Source organism: Condylura cristata, unplaced genomic scaffold (assembly GCF_000260355.1).
Source record: "Condylura cristata isolate star-nosed mole 26May11 unplaced genomic scaffold, ConCri1.0 scaffold00016, whole genome shotgun sequence".
Lineage (NCBI taxonomy): Eukaryota > Metazoa > Chordata > Mammalia > Eulipotyphla > Talpidae > Condylura > Condylura cristata.
In genome coordinates, this window is record NW_004567117.1 from 31,185,188 (window position 1) to 31,196,903 (window position 11,716).

The following is an 11,716-nucleotide window of genomic DNA, read 5'->3' on the forward strand; positions in this document are numbered from 1 at the left end:
TTATCTATTTGGACCGGAGGGGTTGTGGTTGAAGAGGACGCCCGGGGCATGGAGCCCCTTGGTAGCTGCTTTGACAGCTCTGACCTGCCAGTCAATCAAGGTGTTTCCTGGAGGACTGGTTCAGGAGCGGCGAGTGGGGTCCATTCTGGGCTGAGTAGAACGAGGGGTGGCGGCATGAATGAAAGTGGGCGTGCGCTGCACAGCTGCGAGCTGAGCATCTTCAGACCCGAGCATGGTCCCTGTCGTAGAATTTGGGAGCATGGGGGTGCTAGGGGGAAAGGGGACTTTAGAACCTAAGTCCCGAGGGGTCCACTTGTGGTCCAGTTTGCAGAACTCTCGCTGACTGAGCTGTAAAGCAGAGCCTAGCCTGGCCCCTCCTGGCCGTCCTGACCTAACTGTCTGCCTCGGAGGAGCAGTTTACCCCAAGATGTCCAGACTTGCCATTGGGCAATGCTGCCTGGAGGCAGGGGCCAGCCTAGTTGACCCCGCAAGGTCTCATTCCAGCCCAACAGTGGCTGATTCTACAGGCGAGTTGCTATGGGAACCATAACTCTGAATTTCCTGGCTCTGGGGCTGTGAAAATCACAACCTGAACCTTCCGTTGATGTGGGTTTCTCGATTAATTTCCTGTTTGATTGTTTACTTTAGCAAGCGGAAAATGCCTTTGCAGGCAGTTAGTTCCCTCCCCTAAGACGCTTATCACTCCCTCCCCCCAATTCCAACAAGGTCAAGTCCAGGCCTCAGGTGGGTGGAGGTGGGGGGACGGGAGGTGGAGCCAGGGGCAGGGAGAGTCTGGCTGAGAGCAGAAGGCAGCCCCTTGGGGTGCCCTCCCCTGCCCTGCCTTCCTGCACATGTCCCAGGAGCTGTAGCCTGCTAGGTGCCAGGAGGGACCTGTGGACGCAGAGACCGGCCAGCCAGTAGTGTGCTGGGCATCTGCCCACCACCCCAAGTCAGGGCCCGACCCCCAACCAGCCCAGACCCCTTCCCCATCTCAGGCAGCTGTTTTGTGCTCAGTTAGACCCAAGATGCAGCCGTTCCTTCACAGGGGCAAGGGTGGGGTCTGGGGGCGGGGTGCTGCTGAGGGGTAGGGCCTGTCCCAGGTGCCCATCATTTGGAGAGTCACTTCTTTTCCATCTGCCTCCTCCGGCTGCCCCCCGGGCCCCCTCCCCAGCAGAGAGCCTCCGGCACTCCTGTAGCGCCACCCTGTCCCCGCTGCAGCCCCTGGAGATCAGTGGTGAGGGCAGGCTCAGGTGAGGCTCTGCCTGGGCAGTCTTGTGGCACAGAGCCCTTCTCCCTGCCCCCAGGGAGCCCCTCAGAGATGAGCGGGAATATTCACCCCGTTTTATAAATGGGGCATAAGGAGGGGAACCAGACCAGGCTAGACATCAGCCAACTGACCAGTGATGACCTGGGGGGGTCTCCCAAGCCCTCGGGCACCCTTTCCTCTGTCCAGAGGACTATAGAATGTGCCATCCAAATCCCGGCAGAGGGGACGCAGCCAGGACTTTCAGTGGGATCCCAACTGAACAGCAAAACCCTTTCAGGCAGATGGAGATGTCTGGTCACCCCACGTGCACGCTTCCATTAGTCTTATGTATGTGGGACTCAGTGGCAGGCAGTAGTTAAGTCCGTGGAGACAGACTAGACCTGGGTTCAAATTCCAGCTGCCCGCTAACCAGAATTTGCAATGCAGATAAACGAGTGTAAGACAATGGATTTTTAAATGTATAGATGTATACAGTGGTTGACATCTAGAGCAAGCACCCCAAAAATAGAAGTTGGGTGAGGACCAAGGATCCTGAAGTTCTCTTCTGGCCATCTCAAGAGTCAAAACTCAGAGCTGCTTCACATATTGTCAACGAGTGATACCCGTGGAGGTCAGGGCAGTGAATACAGCCAGAGGCCAGGAGCAGCTTCTAGAAGGGGAGGACACTAACGAAGCCGGGAGGTCCTGGCAGCAAGCAGCCAACATCTCTGGAGTTTCAGAACCTGACGCAGGGAACTCCTGACTTCTGCCTGCCGGGACTCTACAAACAGAGCTGTCTCCAGTCCAGGCAATGACCAGGACTTGACCTCCCAAGAGAAGCTGCTGGAACTGTGGCCCTGTCCTCTGGCTGCACTGTCTGCAGGATTCAGTGTCTGCTCTGAGCCCCAGATTACATTCCCTTCCCCTGGGGCTGGCTGCGGGATGAAGCATTCCCTCCTGTGACATTTACTGTGGCCACTTTGTACAGGGTGGTTGCAAGCTCTGCAGGAAGGAAGCTAATTATTCCCTTCGGGGCGCTTCATCCACAGTTAGGGTGCCTGCCTTAGTTAGGAGGGCCAGCAGCCAGACCACAGGGCACAAGCTTGGACTGAAGTCCAGGTCAGAACCACGAATTTCCTTGACATCTGACCATAGCTGTTACACCAAGACTCCTTATTAGGCTAGAGGAAAAGTGGCATTGCAGGCGGGGGAGGGGTGGGGGGACTGGGGGCTGGGGGCTAAGTCCCCCTCCCTTGGGCACATCTAAAATGCAGGCAGGCACAAAGTGATCATAGTAAATTATGGACGTACAACAACCTTCATGTCATAGTTCCACTAACAGCTGGACAGCATGAGTGGGTACACCTAGACCATGCACAGCCACCCTTCGCCCTGTCCTTTGAGGGGCGTGACAGGCCCTCTCATATGCAAGGTAATCTGTGCACCCCATGCGCTCCTCTCCCACCCCACCCCTTTCCGCCATCACTGCCTCTAGTCTCTAAACATGCTCGCGTGTCTCCCACAGCTCCTATTCCCCTTGACCCTGGGCGAGTCTCTTTCTCTTTGCATCCTACTCCTGTCTCCTTGGGCACAGTCCAAACAAAAGAATAAAGGAAAGAGAGAGGCAGGGAACAGGGAAAGGGGAAGGGCGAAAGAAGAGAACATACAGTCACTAAAAAAGAGAAAGAAAATGCCCGCTTCCCGGCCTCCTTTCTCCTCTAACCCAGGCGACACAGGATCCACCTGCCCCTACCTGAGGTCACCATGGCAGAGGTCACCCAAAATCCCTAACTGCCAAGCCCTGGGGGCTCTCATTGTTCATCTTACTGGCTTTTCTTAGCATGTGACACCTGACCTTGTACTTCTTAGAATTCCTTTCATTTCCATGTCATCACTTCCTCCTGGTCCTCTTAATGGTCCTGACCATGCATCACTCCCTCCTTTGGGAATTCCCCCTCTCACACCACCCTTTAGATGCTGCTATTCCAGGTATGTATGGAATACTTGTCCTCTTCTTTCAGGTCATCTCACCTACACCTATGGCCTTGCATGACCACAGGTCTCCTACCAGTCATCTTCCCTAATCATCCCCAGAAACCAGGAACTAACATTGAACCCGTTCTCTTTCTCCAAAACCAACTCCTGCCTTCCCAATATCCTTGGTGTTCCCACTGCTTATTTGGTTGGTTAAAGACCCAAAACATCTTCCGTGAGCCCTTTACCCTCACTTGTGTCTCCCCCATTGTGCCTGCTTTGATTCTCACCACCATGATTTCTCACAATAGCCTCTTCACTGATTCCCTGCTTCCACTTCAAGCACCACCCAGCCATCTCTGGTCTGTTCTCCACACTGTGCAAGAAAGGATCCTTCCAGAATGCAAATACTACCTTCCCACTCTCCAATGTTAATTCTTTCCGTGGCTCTCTGATCTCTTAGGCTAAAACCCAAGCTAAGTACTATGGCCCTTTAGGAGAGATCCTTGCCTTCCTAATCATCATGTTCTCTCTCCCTGCAGCAGCATATATTTTAACATCTTGAAACATGTCTTACTCCCCAGTACACTCTGCTAGTTTACATTTTTTGCTTTTGTTCATATACCATATGCTGCTTCTAACACCATATGCTTGGCTTATTCTCCACCACTACAATTCCAGCCTAAACTCTGACCCCATATACCTATTGCTGTCTCTTGATTTCCCCTACTAAACTATAAGTTACACATTTTAATCTTCTTGTTATCCCTGTACTTACACGGTGTTTAGCACACAGGTATTTCTTAAATGTTGTTGAAAGAATGATTACATTCTAGACAGATGTGCGAATGGATGGATTATGGATGGATGGATGGATGGATGGATGGATGGATGGATGGATGGATGGATGGATGGATGGATAAATGAATGGGTGAATGGGTAGATGGAGCGAAGTAGGTGAAGATTAGCTATATGATATGTAGGGTGGATACATAGATGCAGAAGTGATTAATGATTTTGTGGGTAAGTTGGTGTATGGATGAATACGTGGATAAATGTATAGGTGGTGACCAATACAGACAAAGAAAAAGTAGAAACAGTTCAACTTTGTGAACTCCCAGGTTGATTATTATCACCTGTCAATAAAATTAAGAATTATAAGTTCCAACCTGCAGAATAAGTTAACTAGTGTGAGAGAAATGTAAGCAATTCTCTAAGAAAGAGGATGCTAACTCAGTGCCCTTGAGTACCTTCTGGTTCTACTCAGACTCACTGTCTGTCTCGCTTGTGCAAACCACTTAACTTCCGAGCCTTGACTTCTCTGTTAAGTAGAGATAATAATGCCTGTGGCTTTCCGCTGTCTCCAGTGTCACAAGGGTAAATGGGACGGTACCTACTAAGTGTGTCAAGATTGTCAGGGAAGATGCATGTTTAGAAGGTGCATTTAGTGACAATAATCACACCTTGCATTTGAATCAAGCTTTGCACTTTTCCATCAAAGCTCTTTTACATACCTTATCTCCATGGACTCTCAAAACATTTCTAGGCAGGTATTATCCCCATTCTCAAGATTGGAAACTAAGGTGCAGTGTGATTAAGTGACATGCCCCGGGTTCCTCTTAGCGAGTAGCAGGTCTTCTGACTCCAAGCCTCCTACATTTTTGATGACAGCCTTTTTCAGATAGATTATCTACTTCCCTGCCTCCCTGAAGAGACCTAGACATAATTGACCCTCTTCTTGATGAGTCAAGGTCATTATCACGAGCATCAGTTCCTGTGCTGTCCTCTAGACTTAGCTGTAGATATCCATCCAGACCCAACAGCAGTGCGGGGTAGAGGTGCCTGACCTGTACCTGAGGGCACTCGAGGTGTGCTGTACCCCACCCCGGCCATGATGGTCCACACTCTCCATGTGCCGGGACCCTCTCTTCTGGCTCTGCCTTTTTCCTGCCACCTTCCGCCATTGCCTCTTCTTTCTTCCCTGGCCTACAAAGTCTTTCATCCTTTTGGATTTGTCCTGCAGTTGATCAGCCACATTCATTCTGACATCTCTTTTGTTCCCTTGTGTCTGCTCCCCACCCACCCTCAACTACCCCCAAAGGAGGACAGCTCCTTGCAGGCAGACTCTGAGCTAACCCAAATGCATTAGCTTGCAGTTGGTTTTATCAGGGTAGTAACCATGCTGTCGGTGAGCTGAGGTGGTCCGGGCAGGTTGACCAGCCAGCCTCATGTTGACACTCCCTCCTGATGGTAAGACAAGGAGTTATGATCTCCAGCACTTGCAGGGTCCTTCCATCAGCACCCACTCTCCCTCTCCATGGGGTGGCCTCCCAGGCAACCAGCATGCCCACATCCTGGGCACACCTTGGGCAGCATGCCCACACCCTATGGACCTTCCCTGGGGACGCCAGGATGCTCCCACCCGTCTGCCTTTCTCCCTCGTTGCTCTCAGGCCTCCCACAGCCTGACTCCGAGCACCTTGGCTCTCCCTGAGGGAGGATATGATGGGTGTGCCCACAACAAGTCTCGGGCAGAGACAATAGGACAGGAATGCATTAGCTTCCGAACAAACACTGTGTGGGCTCGCACAATTGCCTTGGATTCTTGTCCAAGAAACACATTCACTGTTGGAGGGCGGGTGGCTTGCCTGCCCCAGCCCGCCCACATCCCTTTCTGAGCCAGAGACTTTGATGAGTGGGCTGCTCCTCCCTCCCCCACCCCAGGGCCTTCAACACCCCGTGGGGCAGCCTAGCCGCTCCCACCCCTGCAACCCTTCGCCCCAAGTGTGATAGTGGGGCTATGCCCACCCTAGAGAGTGCCTGCTCCTGCCAGGACCTTTTTTTAACCATTGTGAGTGTGTGTGCACATATGGTAAAATAGATGTAATACAAAAATTGCTATTTTAGCTATTTAAGCAAAGGCATTAAGCACCTTCACTCTGTTGCATGACCACCACCACATCCACCTCCAGAACTTTTTCCATCTTGCGAACTGAAACCGCACACCCATGAAAACACTTAACTCTCCACATGCGTCTCCCCAGCCACTGGCCACCCCCATTCTAACTTCTGTCCCTAAATCTCTCCTCTCCGGTGCCGCGTCTAAGCAGTCTCCAGTGCTGGCTCTCCTGTGACGGCTTCTCTCACTTAGCACAGGGTCCTCAAGGTCCGTCCTCATTGTAGCAGGTGACAGGTTCCCTCGGTTTCAATGCTGAGGAACGGGCCGCTGTGGGGCCACCACGCGTCATCTGTTCCTCTCTCTCTGAGACACTGGACTGGCTTCCACCTCCTGCCTGGCTTGAGCAATGTTGTCGTGAACATGGGCAGACCATTCTGTGGACTTGCCACTCCTTTCTGGAGACTTGTCTTTGAGTTAAAGAAAGCATTATCCCTAGAAGATCCCAAATAGAACAGATATGAGTGAGAGAGCTGCATGGTTCTCTCAACATTCCGCAAGGGTCCACGTAGCCAGAAACTGGCTGCCCCCAGGAAAGCAGGGGCCTGAAGAAGCAGAACACAAGAACAAGTGAGCTTGTCCTGCGCTGGGGCTCGGACCGCCATGGCCACCCAGAGGCACAAGGGCACATACCACCCCCCCAGAGTTGTGCCTAGGGCTCCCCGGTTATACCAGCAAGAGTTGCAAGTGTCGCTTCCTGGCTGTGACCGTGGGGATGTCCCCTCAGGTGGAGGGCTTACGGGGGTCCGCTCCACTACCCCTTCAGCTCTGCAACAGTTCTCAACAGCTGGTCAGTCAGCGTTTGGGGAAGAGCATGATGTGGTCTGTAGCCCCGGGCTCCCTCCACGAACTCAACATCCCCGCAACCACAGGGGAAAGCTCAGTGAAGAACCCCCTGACTTCCTTGAGAAAACCCAGCAGATCGCTCACTGGAAAGAGCACCTCAGAGTCTAGTGTGAGTTTTGGCTTAACCCAGACTTTCCCAGACAACTAAGCAAAAGATAAGGTGGAGCAGAGACGCTGGGGTAGAGCGGCCACCCACAGCTCTGCCGGAAAGCCCTCTGCACACGCCAGAGTCTGTTCTTTTCCCCACAGCCTGAACCCAGAGCCCAGGGGCAGCGGTGTGGGTACACTCCTGAAGAAGGGGCCTGTGAGGGAGTTTGGGCAGGCAGAGAGGGAGAACAGATGTGGAAGGAAAGTCGTTCTGTCCCCAAAGGCGAGGGGAGAGAACAGGGAGACATCACCCCGGTGTGTGGCTCTGGATATCCCTAGCGGATGGCAGGCGGTCTGGGGCACTAGAAGAAAGGAGCAGGAGGCTTTTGCTCACCAGGGCGAATGCTCTGCTGGCAAAGACCTGGATGCCCCATGAGACTCCAGAGGCCACTGGGTGGGAGAAACCTCACATTTGGAGCATGCCATCCAAGGCCCAGTACCCCCCAACACCCCTGATCTCAGGCCAGAACACCACCCAGGCTCATCTAAACTTACCATGAAAGACATTTATTGAGCATCTATTATGTGTGGGCCAGACCTTACCCCTTTCTTCCTTCCCAGCAGCTCCAGCTTCCACCTGCTGCCTCCTTCCCTACCCAGCCACCACCCCCTACTCCATCACCAAGCATGCTCTTCCTGCCAGATACCGCACTTTCACCCTTTCTGCTGATTTCTCGCAGCAATTTTTTATCTAAGCTCTATATGGGGAAACTATAAGGGAACAAAGTTACCATCAGAAAGAAGTTCTAGTAAACCTCACCGAGTTCTCTTATTATTAGCCCTTATCTTCACGGTACAGTAAAAATGGGATAAGCTCTCTCCATTCCCCACCGTCCCCATCCCAGACAGTCACAAGATCCTCCACATCCTGGAACCAACATGGATGTTGGGCCATGGGACTTGGGTATTCCTGCTTCTGGGCAAGTCACCGTCCCCAATTTCTTGGGTCCTCCAGATGAGGGGGCCCTTCTGTGTGGCCCCCACCACTCCCCCAGGCTCTGGATTGATGGAAACCTCCCTTGACTGTCTCTGAGGTCTGCAGTCCTGACTCTGGAAGGAAGAAAATTCCAGAAGCCAACTCCAGTGTAGCAGGGAAGGGACAGCCATGTGCTGCAGTGTCTTCCAGTTTCTTGGTTGGTGCAGGTTCAAGCTATTGTTGTCTTACTTTAACAATAGAGTGACAAAAGCCTTCTATCTGTGTCATAGTGCATGTGTGGACACATGTGAGGGATGCAGTCCCTGCATCAGTAGTGGTAGGTCAGAGAGCTGTACACGTTCAAGTTGGTGTCACCAGACTGCAGACAGATCATTCTGTGCCTACTTCAGAGGGTAGGGCAGCATATGAACAAGCCCCTCACTCCATCATTTCCTGGGACGGTTACAACAAACTGAGAAGAGCAGAAGCCCAAGGATAAAAATTTGGAATTTAAAAAAGGGGGAGATTTCTGTATTAGACTGAAAAGTGTTTTTCAGCAAAGGGGAAGGCGGTGAAGTAGTCAGCAGGATTGGGGGGTTTGGGCCAGCAGGATGGCAGAACGCCTCTGAAGCCATGCCTGGAGAGAGTTTCTACTGGGGGTTCAGAAAACAACAAAAGTTGGCGAGGATGTGGGAACATCATAAGCCCCAGGCATTGCTGGAGGGCATGTAAAATGGTGAGACCACTCTAGAAAATAGTCTGGCGGTTTCTCAACTAGCTGAACATGGAGTTACCACAACTCCCAGCAATTCTGGATGGATCTTCCCAGGAGAGCTGAAAACCGCTGGAAAATCATGTACACCAGTGTTCATATCAGCCTTGTTCCTAATAGCCAAAATGTGGATGCAAACCAAATGGCCATGAGCTGATGAGTGGATAAACAAAATGTGGTGTTGATACAATGGAATATTATAAAAAAGAATGAAAACTATAAAAAGCTATAAAAAAGAATGAAAACTTGATGCATGCAAACATGTATCAAGTGAAATATGCTATAGTGAGTGAAAGAAGCCAGTCACAGAAGACTGCATATTATATACCTCTTTTAGGTAATGTCAAAAATAGGTAAGTCCATGGTGACCAAGATTGGAAGTCACCAAGGAAGGCGGGAGGAGGCTCACTGATGCAGTCATGTGGCACTCAGCAGTCAGCGACAAACCACACATAAGCCAGTGGTCCCAACAGGTAGGCCATGTAGACTGATGAAATTACACTCTGACATTTACACACCAGCAAGTCATTCCGTGACACATGACTCAGCCCATTATCGTCCAGCAAGTCATGACTTTAACGGGTACAGACTTCTCTTGGTGGGGTTTTGAGTATGTCCTGGACTTAGCAATGGTAGCTGCGGATCTATGAATATACTAGCAGTTACTGAGTGGTATACTTTAAAATGGTGAATGCAATGTTCTGTGGATTACATCTCGATTCTAAAAGAGAGAGAATGTGGAGACAGGTAGAAGGTGCCAGTGTGGTCAGTCCCAGCACTGAGCAGCCTGACCATGGCCTTGGTCAGGAAGCCGTTCAGGCCTCTGGGTAAATCAACACAGTAGTGTGTTTAGAGGTTCTCAATCCCAGGACAGGGGAGAAATGGGCTTTGATTTTTGAAGCTCCTATATAGCCAGGACCCCGAACACCTGAGACGGTGGCTGTGCCCCACCTGTTGGGAGGCCTCAAGCCGTTTTTGTCTCCAAGGAGTTGCTCTGCTCAGTTGTTTACAGCTGGTGACCCCTACTTGCCCCCTACAGCAGCCTTTGTCTGCTGTGACCTCAAATCACAGCCTTCAGGCTGGCCGGGGAGCCCGTGCTCATGACCACAGTGGTCCTGCAGCTGCTCAGATCCACAGAGAAATAGGCTGCAGCTGGCGCAGCATCCGTGGCCCCCTCTAGCCTTCACTTCTCTCTAGCCTGTCCCTTAGCGATGCCTGCTCTGGGCTGCATCAGGGCTCGGTCTGGGGGCTTGGCTGCAGGGCCCAGAGCTGGCATGTCACCGAGTGGTGCTCTCTGCTTCTCTCGTCCACAGCTCCTGCAGTCTCAGGATGTGAAGGAAGATGCCGTCCTGTGCTGCTCGATGGAGGTGAGTGGTGTGGGGTGGTGAGCCATGTGGCTCCCCCTCTCCTGCCCCAGAGCCCCTGAGCCCTCAGGCTGAGCAGAGGCACAAGAGGGCTGGGAGGTGTTGGGTGGGTCGCGGGGGCTGGCTTCTGCATCCAGCATTGGCAGGTCAAAACCAGAGCAGATGCCGATGGGGACACCGCCCACCCCTGCCAGCACTGTGCTCACGCTCGGTGCCCCAAACCACCTTCTGAACCAGGCACACACCACACCAACGTTTTCAGAGATTCTGGATGAACCCCGCTCCCGAATATCTCCCTTGGTTTTGGTGGTGTTGTTTGACTCCCCCTTGTTGGTCCTCTCTGCTTCAAAACAGCCCCTTGGAAGACACCGTTGCTGCTCCCAAGCAGCTGTCCCCTGGTGTCTTCCTGAAGACACCTTCACTGTAGCTCCGCCCTCAGTGCCCAGAGGGGCATGCAGAGAGGAGGGGGCTTCTGGCCGGAGTATCTGGGCCTCATCAAGGCCGTGGGAGAAAAACATAGGATGCCTCTTGCCTCTTCCCTCCTCCTGTGTTGCGCATGACACTCCCAGGTGATAATGATTGAGCTCATCTCCAGAGGGGCGGGGTAGCAGGTGGAAGTTAATGTGCTACCAGCTGACCACCTTTAAAGGGGCAGGTCACACAGGCATTTGAGGCTGTGGGTGATAGTCAGGGAGGGCTTCCTGTAGGGGGAGAGACTTCTGGATGAAAAGGAAAAAGAGTGTTCCTACCGTCTTGGGGAGCAGGTACTACCCTGATTCCTCTTAGCCCCACTGGCAGACTGATTGTTAACTGTGGGATTTCATACCCTGGCTCTTTCTGCCCGGTCCTACTGCCCAGTGGCTTGGAGGCCTGACCCTCTACCTCCCTGAAACCACCCAGCCATTTCCAGTCTCTGCTCCCAGCCCACCTAGCCAAGGTGGGTTGGGGGCCACTGCGGCACTCACATCCTGTCCTAACCCCAGCTCTCTGCCTGCAGCTGCAGAGCACAGGCCGGCTGCTGGAGGAGCAGCTGCCTGAGATGATGACTGAGCTCCTGGCCAGCGCCCGAGACAAGATGCTGTGCCCCTCAGAGTCCATGCTGACCCGGTCGCTGCTCCTGGAGGTCATCGAGCTCCATGCCAACAGCTGGAACCCTCTGACGCCCCCCATCACGCAGTACTACAACAGAACCATCCAGAAACTGACAGCCTGACAGCCAGGGGGCCTGGCGGGCGGCCCACGGGCAGCTGGGGCCTCGTGCACAGGGCCAGATGGACAGGCGGGAGGACAGAGGTGGCCCTGGTGGGAGAAAGAAACGGGCAGGAAGGCAGGCAGAGCCGGCGGCCAGCCTGGAGCCAGAAGGGGAAGGGATCAAATCCCTAGGAGGCGAACCCCCAGCCAGCCCCCAGCCAGCCCCAGCATGCAGCAGCTCACACCAATAAGGGAAGCATGTTTCTTTTTCATGGTGGCTCCGGCCCTTGCCCCTCCTCGCTGCT

General features: G+C 52.9%; 1 protein-coding gene across 7 annotated transcripts in view; it reads left to right on the top strand.

Moving 5' to 3' along the window:
* CTIF (CBP80/20-dependent translation initiation factor) overlaps positions 1–11,710 on the top strand; it is a 247,013-nt gene extending 235,303 nt beyond the window's left edge. For all 7 annotated transcript variants that reach the window (XM_012725942.1, XM_012725944.1, XM_012725945.1 and 4 more), the window contains 2 exons: positions 10,170–10,223; positions 11,218–11,710. In XM_012725942.1, the coding sequence (XP_012581396.1) occupies positions 10,170–10,223; positions 11,218–11,433 (270 nt within the window). In that variant the 3' untranslated portion in view covers positions 11,434–11,710. The remainder of the gene's footprint in view (positions 1–10,169; positions 10,224–11,217) is intronic.
* The last annotated feature ends 6 nt before the right edge of the window (positions 11,711–11,716 follow it).